Raw genomic sequence first — 19,235 nt, 5'->3', positions numbered from 1 at the left:
GAGAGCGAAATGGCTACAGCTCCCCAAGGACAAGGCAATCAATACCTGGCAAACATAAGGCATCTCTCCAGGCTTATGAGTATCCTTCATGTGCTGGAGAAACAGTGGCTCACTCTCAAACGCCCACTCACAGATCTTGCACTTGGCTGTAAGAAGAAAAATAATCAGTAAGTCCCCCTGAAAATAAGACCAACATCCTACTGACTCATTAAATTTTCTCAATTCTTTATCTTCATTTTCCACAGTTAGAAAATCATTGTCTCATTCTTTAAAATGGTTCCATCGTGATGTCTGTGTTACTGATAACAAGTAACCTTGTCTCTAGCTCAGGCTTCTTATCCTCCTGCTTCCCACTCTTTCCCTTGTCACTACCCTGGCCTTTCTCTGAGCTCAAAACTTAGGTACTATCTCTAACTCCATAGCCATGTTGTCATCATTATTTCAAAATGCATCTGGGAATTGTCACTTCTCCAATCTCACAGGTAAAAACTTGGTAGAAGCCCAATGATTTCCTACTGCTAATGGGCTGAATTCCAATTCCTTCTATTTCACCAATTAATACCATATCTATTTTCCATATTATTATCAAATCAATTTTTTCAAAATGCTGTATTATGTCATTCTTTTGCTCAAGAATTTATCCTAAAAAAGCTGAGAATCATGAACAGAAGGTATTGCCTTGTTATGAGTTACTGTGTTATTATACTATTAACAAATATGAGATTAACTTTGAAACTGCCAATTTTGTCAACTTATAAGGCTGCAATACTGAATTTCTGGAAAAAATTTTAATTGCTACATATTTTGAATTATATAAGCAAAATAAAGGGGGTTTATTTACATTTTTCTTACTGTCACTGAAATTATTTTCAAGTTTTTGCAAGCATTTACTGGATAATGTCTAACCCCTGCCCCTCCCCCCCAAAGATAAATGAGGTCAAGATAAATCTTTAAAGTAAAACAAACATACAAAAAAACCCAGGGAAAAGTTTTTCATCACGGGTCCAGGAAAGAGGTCTCAGGAAATCCAGGTATCCTCTGAAATTATTTGCAAAAGAGGAAAATGTCTATTATTCCAGGAAGCAGACTCACAAGTTTTGTGTTTAATCTCAAAAGGGTCTTGTAACCCATTTGGAACCACTACCTAAAGATACATTAGGTGCTACAAGGACACATATGGACATAAAAAACTCTGCCTAGAGGAATGAGGAAAAGTGGGAAGCTACACAAGCTGAACCTTAAAAGAAGAATAGGAGTCTGCAGTCAGAGAAGCCAAAGGAATAGGAGCAAAGGCATAGAGGTATGGAAGTGCATGACATGTTTGAGAAACAGTAACTAGTGCACGACAATCTTTTCTCCTGTTTTGTCCCCTTACCTCTTAATTCAACTGGCTCAAATTTAATTAGTTTTTGTCTTTTCTAGAATACCTTGAAGCACTGGTGTTTTCCAACCTTCTGTCCAACCCTTTCTTACTCTTCATGCTTTCCTTGGGTAATCAAACTCGAAGGCATTTCCTACAACCTACATATCAGCTCTACTGTTAACAGCTGTCACACAACATCAATAGTATAAAGCAATTTCTAATGCATAAATACCATGTTAAGATTTATACGTATTATACCAAGAAAATCAGTGTACCAGTGGATTTAAGAGATCTCTCTAGTGACCTGTCACATCTGTTCAACAGGGGAAGAAGCTTGTGAGGAAAACATTCAAGAGAGAGAATTAACTGATTTTCCAAAGTGACTATCCTACACTGTCTCTCCCAGCACCATTAGCCTCACCACCTTGACATCTAATCAGTCCTTTTTTTTTTTTTTTTTTTTTTGTATTTTTCTGAAGTTGGAAATGAGGAGGCAGTCAGACAGACTCCCGCATGCGCCTGACAGGGATCCACTGGCATGCCCACCAGGGGGCGATGCTCTGCCCATCTAAGGCGTTGCTCGGTTGCAACCAGATACATTCTAGCGCCTGAGGCAGAGGCCATGGAGCCATCCTCAGTGCCCGGGCCAACTTTGCTCCAATGGAGCCCTGGCTGCGGGAGGGGAAGAGAGAGACAGAGAGGAAGGAGAGGGGGAGGGGTGGAGAAGCAGATGGGCGCTTCTCCTGTGTGCCCTGGCCGGGAATCGAACCCAGGACTCCTGCACGCCAGGCCGACACTGCCACTGAGCCAACCGGCCAGGGCCCTAATCAGTCTCTTACTTTGAGAAAATAGGTGTAAACTACAGATTCTGCTTCCTGTTCTCCAAGTTATGGAAGGATAGAGTCCTTATGCCTTTCTTTCTAAGGCTCATCCAATCTCATCACTCCATGCATTCCAAGATTCTTTTTTAAAGATTTATTGATTTTAGAGAGAGAAGAGGGAGAGAGAGAGGGAGAGGGAGAGAGAAAGGCACAGAGAGGAGCAGGAAGCATCAACTCACAGTAGTTGCTTCTCAAATGCGCCTTGACCAGGCCAGCCTGGGGTTTCGAACCAGCAACCTCAGCATTCCAGGTCAATTCTTTAGCCACTGAGCCACCACAGGTGAGGCTATTCCAAGAATTTATCAATCAATTACTGTATTTCCCCATGTATAAGACACACCATAAGTTTGGGGCCCGAAATTTGGGGGGAAAAATTTATTACATAAAGTTATTGAACTCAAGTTTTATTCATCATAAAACTCACACAACTTCTCATCACTGTCAAAACTCCCATCCATTAGCTTGTCCTCATTTTTGTCTGATGACAAATCACTGTCTTCAATGAGTGCAAAATCAAGCACAAAAAAAGTGGGAAATATAAGCTAAAAATATCTACAACCACTGTATGAGACACACCCAGTTTTTAGACTCCAGATTTTTGGAAAAAAAGTGCATCTTATACATGGGGAAATATGGTAGTCTTCCCTCTCTGGAGTCTTCATCCATACAGTATTCTCCCAACACCTTTCCTTGGTTAAGCCTGCTAAAGCATTCTCTCTTCGATCTTAACTCTTCCTCAGTTTACGGCTCTTAAACAAGTATGAAGAAAAGCACCGTGCTACTAAGATGACACTGTCACCATAACTAAGTATACAGATCCACTGATGTTTTGGGAACAATTAAGAAAATTTGAAAAGGGCCTAGGTATTAGATAATATTAAGGTTTTAAGATTAAAACTGTTAGGTCTAGACAGAAGTGCTATGGCTAAAGAAAAATATCCTTATTTCTTTAAGTATTTAGAAACAAAATGTCATTATATATATAACTTAATTTAAAAAACATCAGAAAGTAAAAGTAAAAATTTCCTTTTTCTTCAAAATTAAAAAGAAAGCAATGGGTCCCAAAATATTAACATTAAAAAATAAGCTACTTTCATTCAGGATCTGCCTTGGGTGAAGAAAATTGAAGTTAAAAAAGAATCTAAGAATAAAATTGATATACATTAAAGCAGTGGTCCCCAACCTTTTTTGGGCCACAGACCGGTTTAATGTCAGAAAATATTTTCACGGACCAGCCTTTAGGGTGGGACGGATAAATGCACAAAATAAAATTATGCGACCAGCGTAAAAACTGTGATATTTTTAAATATAATTGTCGAACTTATGATATTTATTGGGCTAAGTTAAAGGAGGAATGAGCATGTCCTTATTATTCAGGCTGTATTTAAATTTGTTATTCTGACAACATTTCATGTCATTTATTCTTTCTCTGCAGACCGGTACCAAATGGTCCATGGACCGGTACCAGTCTGTGGCCCGGGGGTTGGGAACCACTACATTAAAGTATATAAAAGGTATTTACCTCTTTGGGTCAATAATTTCTAGATTTTAACTTGTGTAAGTTTTTAGTCATAAGATACTTAAAAACTAAAAGTCAGGGAGGACAGAATGGTAAGCCAAGAGAAAAACATCACTGAGGTTCTGCAATGTTTCCTCTTTCCATCAAGGAAAAACTTACCTGTCCTATGTACAGTCCGTGCATAAATGAACTAACAAAGACCCAGTGACCTGATTCTATAAAAAAATGAGTTAGGTATTTTTATGGGGAGGTACAGGTAAGTTATTTGGGCTTCTTATCACTGATAGTGAAGAATTTGGGGCTCTATCCTAGACCAATCTGGCTACTCTGCCACTATACTATAGTGAGATAATGGTTGATTTCAATATCCACTCTAGTTCCAAATGATTAGTCCAAAGTTTCATAGTCCAATATGGTAATACCAGTGGCATGTGGCTCATAGACACCTCCAATGTGTTAAATCCAAATTGAGATTTGCTGCGAGTGTAATATAGACACATTTTTTTAAAATCTATTTTTCACTTTTTTAAATTTAAGTATACTTGGTATGTAACATTAGTTTCAGGCATACAATACAGTGATTCAACACTTACGTGCCTTACAATATGATCACTACACTAAGTCTAGCAATCAGCTGTCACCATGCAAACTTATCACAATATTAAAAATCTGTTTTTAATGAGAAAAAGTTAAATATCTCATTAATTTTAAAACTGTGTTTACATGCTAAAATAACTTTTAGATACAAGTTAAATAAAATATACTACAGTATTAAAATTAATTTCAGCTTTTAATGCTTTATTTTAAATGGCTACTAAAAATTTTTAAATTACATGTGTAGTTCACATTATATTTCTTTGACTAGTACTAGTCTAAACCAGTCACGGCAATCCCATTCCCCCTGCAAATATGACTAGGGCCATGAAGTTATTAAAGGGAAGCAATTCTACCTGGTAAGAAACAGATTCAGGAAAAGACACACAGGAAGACATGGTCTCCTCTTCATTTGCACAATGTTGTGTCTGAACGTAATCTCTGAGACTAAGACAGCCAGAGACAAGGGAAATGATGAGGAACAGGACACTCAGGTTATAGGCTTGAAGCCCTCTCAGTTAAATGATAAAATATATGTCCTTACTTTAATTATTTCAGTCAAGGTTTTTAATTTGCAGCAAAAGCATCCAAATCATATGTATATTTCTGGATTTTATGCCTTTCTTTGTTCATGCTTTTTTCAATCACCTAAAAGCTTTTCTTACTGCTTACCATCAATCTAAATCCTTGTATTTAAAGACTCTAAAACCACAGGCATGACTTTCTGTGAAATCTAGCCACAGATCTTCTCCCTCCTCTGAACTATTTTACCTACTCTTGGGGAAACATACAATGCTTATATTTAAAGTAAATATACTGTGTTGTTCTCACATTTTCCTATACTTACATAATTTTTGTGTCTTCAACAAAACTATAAATCCCTTAAAAGACACAAGAAACACTCTAGAAGACTGAGCTTAATCTCTCACAATATCACCTTTCTGACATATATGGTCTCAAGGAAATGACAATTTTTTTAAAACAGTTTGAATTGTCAAGTACTTTATAATAAATATTATCTTTTATACTACATAAAACCTATCAGGAGACTAAAATGAAGGTCCAAATATAAACACTCCTTCTATAAATGGATCTAGGAAATAAATCCACTACAAGTATCTTTCTCCAGTGGTCCTGACCTAAAGCCCCTATTAATTCAGGATCTAACACTGAACTCAATTTATGCGGAACATAACATAAGTCAGGCATGAAAGAAAACAGGGCAAGTGAAATAAAGAATTAACTAATGCCTGACCAGGCAGTGGCACAATGGACAGAGTATCAGCCTGGGATGCAGAGTACCCAGGTTTGAAACCCCGAGGTTGCCAGCTTGAGCATGGGTTCATCCGGCTTGAGTACGGGCTCACCAGCTTAAGCGCGGGGTCATTGGCTTGAGTGTGGAATCATAGACATGATCCCATGGTCGCTGGCTTGAGCCCAAGGTCGTTGGCTTGAGCAAGGGGTCACTTGCTCTGCTGTAGCCCTCCTGGGTCAAGGCACATATGAGAAAGCAATCAATGAACAACTAAGAAGCCACAACAAAGAATTGATGCTTCTCATCTCTCTCCCTTTATGTCTGTCCCTGTCTGTCCCTCTCTGTCGCTGTCACAAAAAAATGTAAGAATTAACCACTAATACAGAAAGAACTCTACAGTTACCCACATATAAATAGATATAACTGGCTCCCTCTAGTGCCATTCAATAATAAAGAGCTATATATGGCCTGACCAGTGGTGGCACAATGGGGTAGAGCACAGCATCAACCTGGGACACTGAGGACCCAGGTTCAAAACATGGCATGAGCACAGGCGCATCAGCTTGAGCATGGGTTCACTGGCTTGAGCCCAAAGGTCACTAGTTTGAAGCCCAAGGTCACTGGCTTGAGTAAAGGGTCACTGGTTCAGCTGGTTCACCACCGGTTAAGACACATATGAGAAGCAATCAATGAACTAAAGTGCCACAGCTACAAGTTGATGCTTCTCGTCTTCCTCTCTTCCTGTCTCTTTCTCTCTTGTGTGCACACTAACAAAAAAAAAAAAGGAGTTAAGTATATCTTTAGAATTTAAGAATTTCCAAACTTACTAGTTGATTCATAGGGACTATGAACATTTTCCAAGTGGCACTGGAGCTGGAAGGGAGTGGAAAACTGACGATAACAGTGTTGGCAGATAGTATGACCATCTACTTCACCATTCTGCTGATCAAGTTCTACGTGATGTTTCATATGGTTCATGAATCTGTAGTATAGCACAAAGGAAAAGTACAGAAAAAGATATATAAAAATCAGTAGCCTTAAAGACATGTGAGAGCAGAATCAGAAGAGACATTACTTGCTTCCCCTCCCTTCACTTCCTCTGTTAAGGAACTCAGAAAAGGATTCTTGAAATTATGACTTCTGTAGAAATAGATCCACTGGTCTCCCTTACTCTACCCAAAGTTACCTTTTATTTATTACAACAGCATCTCCTTCTATAGTATTGCTATTGATTTAATGATACTCCTTAGCAAGAATGGATAATAGGACCATTCTCCAAACAGAAAGATTTAAACATATAAGAAAATTTCAGTCTTACTTTATTAAAGTAACCTCTAGGCTCTTTAACACTTACCGAATGTTGTTTTTTAGCCTTTTGGTACAATGAGGACATCGGAAAGATGTGGCAACCTTAGGGAAGTTTGTGAGCTGGGCTACTTTGCCACCATCCCGTCCATAGTAGAAGTCATCTACTAACATAATGAGCTTGGTCTGGACAGCATCACCCACATTCTCATTTGTCTCTGGTACTTTGGTAGGTGGTGACAGAGCAGGAATCGGTGTTGAAGAGGGTGTGGAAGCAACAGGAACTGTTTTCTCAGGGGATGAGGGCTTTGCTGCTGATGGGACACTGGGTTCTGAATCCAGAGACTTTCCTTTCTTCTGGTATTCAACCATTTCTGGGCAACAGTACTACAAAGAAAAAAAGACAGCTAATCATTCTGGTTGTCCTGGGGGCTAGGTATGCTAACTCCCTAACTTCATTACCATTCATTGGTAAGTTTGGTTTTAGGTGGTTTCACCAAGCTTTCACCCTCCAGTTCTTTACAGCATTTCTAAGTGTTACTCTTTCTAGTATAATGTATTTACAGCCACTTTCCACTCCAAAGATCCTATCTTGTACCTTTTCTTCCTGCTTCAGCTCCTTTAACCACTCACTAGCATAACCTGGTTCTGAGCGCCCTGTCAGGAAGAAGTTCCAACCTCTACATAGGAATACCAAAAAGCAAAAAAGTTAGAAATTGGAACTGGTTAACAGCTCCTAAAACCATCAATGACACATAAGCAGAAAATGAACTGAGGCCAACTTGGTTTAAGTTCTAGTACCTAACAAACCTGTCATGTGCAGTTTCAAAATCTACCACAACTACGGAATTAAGGTTGCAAGTTATGACCTATTTGAGGGTCTTTAAATGTATTATATGACAATACATAGTTTATAACTCTTCTAAAACAGTCCAAAAATTAAAGCAACCCTTTAAAAAGCTTCCAAGTCATTTTATAGTCTCTGTTTCACAAGTTTTCAATGCAATAGGAGGTATACAGTAGTAGCTCTTTGAACTGGATTTCCATCACAGGTGCTATCACTTACACACATGTGACCTCTCAAAGCTTCAGTTACACGGAATTGAGCATTACACCGTGGACATATTTTCCGGCCACCATCTTGGAGATCAAACGCAGGGATGGAAGAAGTCACTGGAAGAAGTGAAATACATTGACAAGATTAATAAGATGATACTGGATAATATTACTGGCCTTTTGGGAAAAGGTTACACTCCCTGAGAAGCATATCAAGCATGCTTGGTAGGCAAGCATGAGAGATCAGTATAAAGGGCATTCCTTTTACCATTCTTCTAACTCTATGCCAAGTCAGAAAATTACAGCTTGCAAACCAAATCCAATCAGTTGCCAGTTTCTGTTTGGCCCATGAGCTAAGAACGACTTTTACTTTATTTGGGATTTTTCTTTGATTATGGCAAAATATCCATAACATACAATTCACTTCTTAACAAATTTTAAATGTACATTTAAGTACATTCACAATGCTATGCAAGCAATCTCCTGAAGTCTTTTTATCTTGCAATAATGAAACTCTATACCCATTAAACAACTCCCCATTCCCCATTCTTCTTTGTCCCTGGCCACCACCATACTCTACGTCAGGGGTCCCCAAACTTTTTACACAGGGGGCCAGTTCACTGTCCCTCAGACTGTTGGAGGGCCGGACTATAAAAAAAACTATGAACAAATCCCTATGCACACTGCACATATCTTATTTTAAAGTAAAAAAACAAAACGGCAACAAATACAATATTTAAAATAGAGAACAAGTAAATTTAAATCAACAAACTGACCAGTATTTCAATGGGAACTATGCTCCTCTCACTGACCACCAATGAAAGAAGTGCTCCAGGCCCTGGCCGGTTGGCTCAGTGGTAGAGCATCGGCCTGGCATGCAGAAGTCCTGGGTTCGATTCCCAGTCAGGGCACACAGGAGAAGTGTCCATCTGCTTCTCCACCCCTCCCCCTCTCCTTCCTCTCTGTCTCTCTCTTCCCCTCCCGCAGCCAAGGCTCCATTGGAGCAAAGATGGCCCGGGCACTGGGGATGGCTCCTTGGCCTCTGCCCCAGGCGCTAGAGTGGCTCTGGTCACGACAGAGCGACGCCCCGGAGGGGCAGAGCATCGCCCCCTGGTGGGCGTGCCGGGTGGATCCCAGTCGGGCGCATGTGGGAGTCTGTCTGTCTCTCCCCGTTTCCAGCTTCAGAAAAATACAAAAAAAAAAAAAAAAGAAAGAAAAAAGAAGTGCTCCTTCTGGAAGTGCGGTGGGGGCCGGATAAATGGCCTCAGGGGGCCGCATGCGGCCCGCGGGCCGTAGTTTGGGGACCCCTGCTCTACGTTGAGTCTCTGACTACTCTAGGTACCTCACATAAATGGAATCATACAGTACTTGTCCTTTTGTGACTGGCTCACTTTACATCATGTCCTCAAGGTTCATGAATGTTGTAGCAAGTGTCAGAACGTCCTTTGTTTTTAAGGCTGAAAAATACACCATTATATGTATATACCACATTTTGTTTATTCACTTATAAGTTGATGGAAATTTGAGATGCTTCCACTTCTTGGCTATTATGAATAATGCTGTTATAAAGATGGGTGTAAAAATGTCAGTTTGGGTCTATGCTTTCAATTCTTTCAGGTGTATACCCAGAACTGGAACTACTAGAACACACAGTAATTTTATGTTTCATTGTTTTTGTAGTAAATATCAACATCAATAGTAAAAATCATGCTATTTTCTATTCCCACCAACACTGCACAATGGTTCCAATTTTCCCATATTCACCAATATTTGTTATTTTGCTTTTTGGCTAAAAGTCATCCTAATGGCTGTGAATTAGTATTTCATTGTAATTTTGATTTCTATTTCCCTATTAGTGACATTTAGTATCGTTGCATGGGCTCAATGGCCATCTGTATAGTATATTTCTTTAGAGAAAGGTCTATTCAACATCTTTGCCCATTTTTCAATTGAGTTGGTTTTTCTTTTGTTGTTGAGTTGTAGAAGTTCTTTATATATTCTGGATATTAACCCCTTATCAGATATTTGATTTGCAAATATTTTCTCCTATTCAGTGGCCTTTTTGGTGTTGATAAGAGTCCTTGCTGCCCTAAGGACTTAATCTATTTTTTCTTTTGTTGCTTATGTTTTTGGTATCATATGCAAGATATCATTGCCATATTCAATATGATAAAGTTTTCTCCCTATGTTTTTCTTCTAAAAGTTTTATAGTTTTAGTTCTATGTTTCAGTCTTCCATTCATTTAATTAACTTTGTTTAATGGTAAGGGCCCAGCTTCATTTTTTTGTATGTGGATATTCATTTTCCCAACACCATTTATTGCAGGTTTTTATATTTTAAATGGCTGAAATGAAAGCAAAAGAAGAATAAGATCTTTAAACACATGAAAATTATATGAAATTCAAAATTCAGAGCCCATAAATAGTTTTGATGGAGCAGAGTCACACTCATTTACACACTGTCTGTGGCTGCTTTTGCACAATGGTAGAGTTGAGTAGCTGTGACATAGGCCACGTTGTGCATAAGGCCTAACATATTTATTATTTGGACACTTACAGAAAAACTTTGCCAACCCCTTATCTAGACCATTGAAAACCATCATGCTCATATCCTTCTACACCTGAAAATCTCCCTACCAAATCCTGAAACACATGTTCAGACATGCATCTCCTCCATGAAGCCATCTTTTTGACTGTACCACCTGTATCTGATCAATCAATCTCGTTCACTAACCTGGAAAGTACACTTAGATTCTTTGTAGCTGATTCAGTTATACTTTTCACAAGTAGCTATTCCCTTTACCACGCTAAAGCTTCAGTGAGAACAGATCGTAACAACTGTATTCTATTTTACTTCTCTATTTCATGGTATAGAGTTTTTATGCAACATAGATTTATTAATGTTTTTGAATGATTGGCTGCTCAGAGTCTTTCAGGTTATTGTACCTTTCATTGAAGACTCAGGTCCGCTGGTTCTCTGAGAGCCATGGGAAGAGCTGTTGTTGGATACCACCACTGGCCCGGGACTCTGGCCCAGGGAAGGGATGGTGTTAAGGGTATTCACCAGTTTGGCCACTTCATTGCTATTTTCACCTGTAACCCCAGGTCGCTTCACAGTGACAAAGCTGGTAATGCTCACTGCAGGTGGAGAGGGGAAGGAGGGAGCTATGTTGGCCAAGTGATAATCATCTGTTCTCCACCCACCACCCCATCCCAGCTCTGCCATCTCCTCTTCCCACGCCTCACCTAGCTTAGGATTCGGGGTCTGGTTGGCTTGGCCTGGAGGCTGAACAGCTAGCTGCCCCAATGAGGTTGGCTGTGTAGCAGTGGGAGTGGTGGAAGTGCTGGGAGTGGACTTGGTCTGCTGGGACTGGGACTGTGGGACAGTGCTTCGAATGGTGAGAGTGGCTGGGATGACGGTGGTGAAGGTGTTGGTGGTGGGCCGCACAGGCATTGTGGAGCCAGGCCTGACTGGGGTCATCTGAGAGAACACTTGTGGGACTCCAACTGTCGGCTTAACAAACTGGGTACCTGGGGCTTAAAAAGAGAGACAAAGAAAAGTACCAAATCTTGGTCAATAAGCTCACCTATAATACAGTGCCCCTGTCTTTCCTGAAAATACTGGAATAGAAAAAGATTATTTCCCCAAACTGACTGGTAACCATCAGAGGTTACCAAGAATAAGATAGATTCTAATGTTTAAGAAAGCAATAGGCATGCAAGCCAATAATGTAAATTAGCCTAAATAACCAGGCCTAAAAACATTAAACTGAAGGTGTTCCTCCCAAAACACCTTACCATACTGCCTTTTCTATTCTAAGAATACAATCACAAGGAGCTTGACCTTGGTATTGGAAGAGAAACAATGGGTATAGAGTAGGAGGCAGTATGGGTATAATAGGCCCAGAGGGCAGACTTGGTCCTGAAAAAGGCAATCCTGCTTTCTCAGAATACTAAAGGAATCTTCCACTCTCTTATATAACCTCAAACAAAGACTGATTATGCCACTCTAACTAGGATGTCCCATACATGAGTCTCCTGGCTTAGTTACAGACAATCCCACTGGCATATATTTAAGAAATATCAGAACCAGATAGGATAAACTCAACAGACTGAAGGCCAAAAATACTCTGTGGGCTCAGAGACCAAGAACAAAAACATAAGCTACAGAGATACCCTTACAACAACTCGAGTGAGATATTCTTTTTTGGCCTGAATTATAGTAAAGTTAGATACTAAATAAAGAACTGGGAGAAAATTATAAGATTTTTAAAAATTATCTTTCACTGTTTCTTACAAAAAATACTGACTAGTCATTGGCAATATTTATTCTCAAAGGGTATGTCATTTGTTTAATTTCTACCCAAAAATCTATACTATTAAATTAAAGCAAATTAAAGTTTACAATCCCACCATGTATGTGACTGGAATTATAAGGAATACAGAATTTTGGAGTTTGTGTTAATGATAATCCATCAGGAAAACAAACTTCATAGCTCACTAAAACATGAGAAACATGAAAATAACTACATAAATCCTATTTTACTACTTCATGAAGGGTGGTAAAAGTTAAAAAGAAAAATAAATAAAACCACCACCCTGGCCAAAGGTTAGAAACAGTTTTCAAAAAAAACAGACTTAAAAAAAAAAACAAAAAAAAAACACAGACTTAAGCCTGACCAGGCAGTGGCGCAGTGGATAGAGCGTCAGACTGGGATGCGGAAGGACCCAGGTTCAAGACCCCGAGGTCGCCAGCTTGAGCACAGGCTCATCTGGTTTGAGCAAAAATTCACCAGCTTGGACCCAAGGTCGCTGGCTCAAGCAGGGGGTTACTCGGTCTGCTGAAGGCCCATGGTCAAGGCACATATGAGAGAGCAATCAATGAACAAATAAGGTGTCGCAGTGCACAACGAAAAACTAGTGATTGATACTTCTCATCTCTCCGTTCCTGTCTGTCTGTCCCTGTCTATCCCTCACTCTGACTCTCTCTCTGTCTCTGTAAAAAAATAAAATAAAATAAATAAATAAAAAAAATTAAAAAAAAAAGACTTAAATCAATATGATTTTTGTATTTTTTGATTTTCCTTAAATACATTTTTTAAATGACCTAGAGTATTTTGAGACAATAAAAATTAATCTTCAGGATCTGAGTTTATTCCACGTGGGCAGACATTTTCCTTACCTGGAACTAGTGTAATTGGTCTAACCGTTTGGCCTTGCTGTACGTTCAACACAATCCCAACCTGATTCATTGCATTTTGTACAGGCCGGACATTTCTTACAGGAAAGCCCTGCATCAAAAAGCAAAGTGATCTTTAACATGGAGACCAGCTGACACTAGCAGAGACTGCAGTAAGGCCTACATCCCAAAAATTCCCATAATCTTACCTAATGGTCTCTATCTCTAGAGCTTTTAAATGAGATGGAAATTTTAGGAACTTTGGCAAACTTTTGAGTGGCATAATATCAAAACTGAAGAATAAATTTTGGTACATGAGCAAAAATGAAAACCTACTGCTTAAGATAATCTCAGCTTAAACCAAAGGCTGGCCCCTAAACTGTTAAAGACATAGAAGAGAAAAATAAATAACCCCAACTATTCTCTACAGTGATTCAACATACAATTTTTAAAAATTGTTCCTAAAGTTCACCTAAAAAGCCATAAATTCTTGGCAAATTTCTAAAGAAGAGTCTGCAACTCAAGAAGCCACAGGCAAAGAAAAGCCTTTGCTTTTACACCCTACATTCAGCATTAGGCTTTCCATTTCAATTCACATCATATATTAAGTCATCGTTCTTCCCTTCTAACAGTTTTCCAGCACTTCACCAATTTCACATGTTCCAAAAGTCAACTTACCCCATTTTAAGAAAAACAGTCCAAAGGGCAAGAAGCCTTGAGGGCCAAAGCTTAAGGCTTCTGAATCCAGTTTTTCAACTAATTATTGCCCAGACTTCAAATTACTTAATAGCCCTTTCAGGGGTATGAAGAGGAAATTACCCAGCTGTAAGCTATGTTAGACTTTCTACAAAGGTCAGCATCAAATCACAAAACAGCAAAAGAGAAAGCCAGGTCAAAAGACAAGACTCAGAAACATTTCTTATGATGCTTAAGACTCTAAGGCAGAGCCTCCAAAGGTTCATAGTCCCAGTCCCAGAATTCTGAGTGCTACTCACCTGTGTAGTGATGAATATTGGTTGGGAGGCCACAGGGGAGCTAGTCACATGATTGGCATTCTGCATGACCTGGACAGGCCTCAGTACTGGTTGACTAACCATTGTGCCCAGACCTGGGGCTGGATTCTGGGTTAGGATGAGCGGCTGTCCACCTTGCTGGACCAAAGAATTGCCAGCTAAAGAGTAAAAGGGAGGGGAAAAAAATGAATGTAACAGAAAGCAAACCCACATTTTATAAGAAACATTACAATCTTAGGTAAAAAAAAAAAAAAAGGTGTACTGAATATCGAAATACCCAAGACTGTCACTCACCTCAGGTTTAATGTCACCAAACTCACCAAAAATTTAAGCTTCACCCCAATCTACAACTAACAGAAAAACAGATAGGTAGGAGAGGTACAGTAACATCTCCCCTATAAATCTTAACTAGGGACGTCTTAATTAACTTTCTACTTACCCATCACTCAGAGTCACTATTTAAATGACCACACATAGTCTCCCCATAACAAATCAGCAAACAAAATAACATGTTTTTCTTTAAAAAAACAAAAAACAAGAACACCATATATTAACTATGTAAAACCTATTTTTTGTCAGAATGTAATTTGCTGTTAACCCATCTAATTTTTTTTACAAAAGGAATAGCCATCAACAAACATTAATTCATGCCTGACCAGGTGGTGGCATAGTGGATAGAGCATCAACCTGGGATTCTGAGTACCCAAGTTTGAAACCCCGAGGTCGCCAGCTTGAGTGCAGGCTCATCAGCTTGAGCACAGAGTAGCCGACTTAAAGGTGGGATTATAGACATGACCCCATTGTTGCTGGCTTGAGCAAGGGGTCACTGGCTCAGCTAGAGCACCCAGGTCAAGACATGTATGAGAAAGCAATCAATGAACACCTCAAGTGACACAACTATAAATTAATGCTCCCTTCCTGTCTCTAAAAAAAAAAAAGAAAAGAAAAAGAAATGAACATTAATTCAGCCAAGTATAGAGAATTTAAAGAATGGCATTTCTTCCTAGTGTGTCAAATCTCAGAAATGCAAAGACTAAGTAACCATGGTCTTTTATAGATATGGGAACACAGATTGATAGGCTACCATTTTCCTCTTTATGTCACCAAGACTGATAAAGAAAAGACCTGGTCAAAAACTAAACATCAAATAAAAATGATATGACTTAAGAAGATAATGATTCATTCATGAATAAATAATAAGTAAACATTAATAAAATGGACTAATTGTTATTGAAATATTTAAATTCTTTTTCATTTGTAAGAAAAGTGATTTTGTAAATGTTTTCAAGTCTTCTATGTATTACATTTGGCTATAAAATCCTCAATACTACATTTCCTAATTTACAAATATTCCAATACCAGATAGAAAATTTAGGGGAGCCAATATACTTTAATCAAAGATTAAAGCAAAATAAATGCTTCAATTTTTTACCTCAAATCACCAGAATGAAACAGCTCTTCTGAACTTTATGTTCTACTTGACAAATAGTCACTGCAGTTAGCTACAAAGCAAGACCAGCAGAGTGGGTATATAGGTGGCTATTAATGGGCCAAGAGTGGCTTGTCCTACATAATCCCAGAAATTGAGAGCCCATCAGTGGACTAGACCCTGACAGTTACTAGGCCAGTGGACTAGTGATTATCGAACTTCACAGATAAAAAAAATTCCAACAAGTTGTTTCTATGCTAATTATACTGGTAATTTACTGACTATATATATTTTAAATTTTAATGTTTGATTATGGAAAAGTTAAAAAATACATAAAAATAGAACACTATAATGAATCCCATGTCCCACCACCAAGTTTCAACAATTAGCCAATCTTATTTCATCTATACCTTCCACTAACTTACCAGTGCCCAAATTATTTTGAACAAGTTATAGATCGTATCATTTCACCTATAAATATTTCAATATATCTCAAGATAAATGTACAAAAGAGCAAATATCAACACCATTATCACTCCAAAAAACATAATAATTCCTGTGACTATAGTTAATAACATTATCTTATATAATTGAAATTTGCTAAGAGAATAGAACTTGAAATGTTCTCACTCTTCCCTTTCCAAAGTATAATGAGCTGATGACTGTGTTAATTAACTAGATAAAATCCTTTCACAATGTATATCAAATCACCATGAGTACATTTTAAATGTGTTGCAATTATATTGGTCAATTATACTCAATAAACTTAAATACATAATAATTCTTTAATATAAAATACCAAGTCAGAATTCAAACTGACAATTGCAGTATTTTATTTTAAAGAGTTTGTTTGAATCAGGTTACAAGAGTTCACATAAAAGTGTAACTGATGTACACCTCTTAACTCTCTTAATCTATAGGATCTCCATCTAGCTTTTACCCCTTAACAATCTATGATTAAAAATACTGACAAAATAAAAACATGTATTTTCTGCCTGACCAGGCGGTGGCACAATGGATGGAGCGTCGGACTGGGATGTGGAGGACCCAGGTTCGAGACCCTGAGGTTGCCAGCTTGAGCACGGGCTCATCTGGCTTGAGCAAAGCTCACCAGCTTGGATCCAAGGTCACTGGCGCAAGCACGGGGTTACTCGGTCTGCTGAAGGCCCATGGTCAAGGCACATATGAGAAAGCAATCAATGAACAACTAAGGTGTCGCAATGAAAAACTGATGCTTGATGCTTCTCATCTCTCTCTGTTCCTGTCTATCCCTCTCTCTAACTCTCTGTCTCTATAAAAAAAAATTTTTAAACCCCAAAAAACATGTATTTTCTATTCATTATTTTCACTGCTAGGATGAAAAAAATTACTATTTATCTAAGTCTAAAAATTATTAAGATAATCACTGACCTCAACATTCCAACTAAATACAGGAAGAAATGATGGAAATGTTCTGCATCTATGTGAAATCAACTAGTATTTGCAAGTCTCAAAAGACAGGCAAAGTTTCCATAAAATCTGTACAAACTCTACTGTTATAAAGAATGTCAACCCAGCATTTTAAGGTCATGTTTGAATTTTGGTATATTGCTAGGACTTTTCCAAAAATATAGTGCAAACAAAAAAGTGGACTTCTGCCCTAGCCCGGTGGCTTAATACATAAAGCATTGTCCTGGTACACAGAGGTTACAAGTTTTATCCCTGGTGAGGACATGTACGAGGCAATCAATGAATGCACAACTAAATGGAACTAAGGGGAGCAACGAGTTGATGCTGCTTCTCTCCCTCTCTCTTTCCCCTGCCCCTATGCGCCATCTCCTTTCCTCTTTCTCTCTCTGTGTTTCTCTCTCTCTCCCTCTCTCTCTCTCAATGCAATGAAAACTTTAAAAAAAATTTTTTAAGTGGACTTCTAAACCCAGATGAGGTTCATAATTCAACTGAAAGCAAAAGCCAGCTTACGACAAATCACATTAGGTAAACTAAAGTATACATATTATTTTTAATAATTTCTCATAAATTATTTGAATGAATTCTAATAATTCTAACTCTGCCTGACCAGACAGTGGCGCAGTATATAGAGTGTCAGCCTGGGACACTGAGAACCCAGGTTCAAAACCCCAAGGTCACTGGCTTGAGCGCAGGCTCATCTGGCTTAAGTACAGGCTCATTAGCTTGAGCATGGGATCATAGACATGACACCATGGTCAAGCCAAAAGGTCACTGGCATAGCTGGAGCCCCCCCAAGTCAAGGCATATATGAAAAAACAATCAATGAGCAACTAAGATACCACAACTATGAGTTGATGCTTCTGATCTCTCTCCTTGCCTATCTCTTTCTTGTGCTTAAAAAAAAAAAAAACTTTAAAAAAATTCTAATTCTAATGAATTTTTTAAATGATTTGTGCATTTATATTAATTATTTTTTCAAAGAAATCCTGACAATTCAAAGGTTATATTAAGTTTAATTTCTAGAGGATGAAAGAGGCAATCAGAATTCAAGGCTTTAAAAAAAAGCCTTTAAAAAAATTGCTGCCTGACCAGGCAGTGGCGCAGTGGATAGAGCGTCGAAGCAGGATGCGGAGGACCCAAGTTTGAGACCACGAGGTCGCCAGCTTGAGTGCAGGTTCATCTGGTTTGAGCAAGGCTCACCACCAGCTTGAGCCAAAAGTCGCTGGCTCGAGCAAGGGGTCACCCAGTCTGCTGTAACCCCCCTGGCCAAGGCACATATGAGAAAGCAATCAAAAACAACTAAAGTGCCGCAACGAAGAACTGATGCTTCTCATCTCTCTCCCTTCCTGTCTGTCCCTCTCTCTCTCTGACTCTCTCTGTCTCTGTCACTGAATAAATAGAATAGAATAGAATAGAATAGAATAGAATAGAATAGAATAGAATAGAATAGAATAGCCCAACCAACCGCCTGACTCTAAGTTAGCTCTCAATACATAAACTAGTTACTACAGCCATCAACTGGTTAATAAGTGAAGGAGATTCACAGCAGCTTCTCTTATATTTTGTTTCTTTCCCAAATCTGAAGGTCTTGATTTTTTCCTTCATTCTTGTAATTTTATTTATACAACCTTAAAACCCAGAGATAAGAGAGCTAAAATGGAGTTGAAAATCATAATCAGTTATGCAGAAAGAAGTCTGTAACATTAAATTCACATCTTTTACAGCTCAAAAGTAAGCAGTGGTTTATTTCATTTTATGTTTCTTCCCAATGCAAACATATAATCAAAGCTATAGGAATAATTTACAAATGCTGAAGAGTAAAAAGAATAGTAAAACTGTTCCAATATTATTCTTAACACTTTTCTTTTATAAAAAAAAGAAAAAAAGCTTTACTGAAAATAATCTGCTTGACCGGTGGTGGCGCAGTGCATGGAGTGTCGACCTAGGACATTGAGGACCCAGGTTCGAAACCCCAAGGTCGCCAGATTGAATGCGGGCTCATCTGGCTTGAGTGTGGGCTATTGGCTTGAGCATGGGATCATAGATATGATTCCATGGTTGCTGGCTTGAGCCCAAAGGTCACTGGCTTGAAGCCTAAAAGTCACTGGCTTGAAGCCAAAGGTCTCTGGATGAAGATCAAAGGTCACTGGCTTGAAGCCCAAAGGTCACTGGCTTGAAGACCAAGGTCGCTGG

General features: G+C 38.7%; 1 protein-coding gene across 3 annotated transcripts in view; it reads right to left on the bottom strand.

Annotated features, from left to right (window-relative positions):
• Nucleotides 1–19,235, bottom strand: part of POGZ (pogo transposable element derived with ZNF domain) — a 62,880-nt gene that overhangs the window by 9,403 nt on the left and 34,242 nt on the right. For 2 of the 3 annotated variants that reach the window (XM_066362507.1, XM_066362505.1), the window contains exons 4-11: nucleotides 14,147–14,322; nucleotides 13,155–13,263; nucleotides 11,219–11,509; nucleotides 10,919–11,137; nucleotides 7,984–8,090; nucleotides 6,967–7,304; nucleotides 6,440–6,594; nucleotides 46–146 (exon numbers count right to left, since the gene is read on the bottom strand). In XM_066362507.1, coding sequence (XP_066218604.1) covers nucleotides 46–146; nucleotides 6,440–6,594; nucleotides 6,967–7,304; nucleotides 7,984–8,090; nucleotides 10,919–11,137; nucleotides 11,219–11,509; nucleotides 13,155–13,263; nucleotides 14,147–14,322 — 1,496 coding nt within the window. The remainder of the gene's footprint in view (nucleotides 1–45; nucleotides 147–6,439; nucleotides 6,595–6,966; nucleotides 7,305–7,983; nucleotides 8,091–10,918; nucleotides 11,138–11,218; nucleotides 11,510–13,154; nucleotides 13,264–14,146; nucleotides 14,323–19,235) is intronic. The other variant, XM_066362506.1, reaches the window with a different exon arrangement.

The sequence above is a fragment of the Saccopteryx leptura genome, chromosome 2 (genome assembly GCF_036850995.1).
Source record: "Saccopteryx leptura isolate mSacLep1 chromosome 2, mSacLep1_pri_phased_curated, whole genome shotgun sequence".
NCBI lineage: Eukaryota > Metazoa > Chordata > Mammalia > Chiroptera > Emballonuridae > Saccopteryx > Saccopteryx leptura.
The sequence above is the reverse complement of the archived record's forward strand: the minus strand, read 5'-3'. Positions and strand labels throughout refer to the sequence as shown.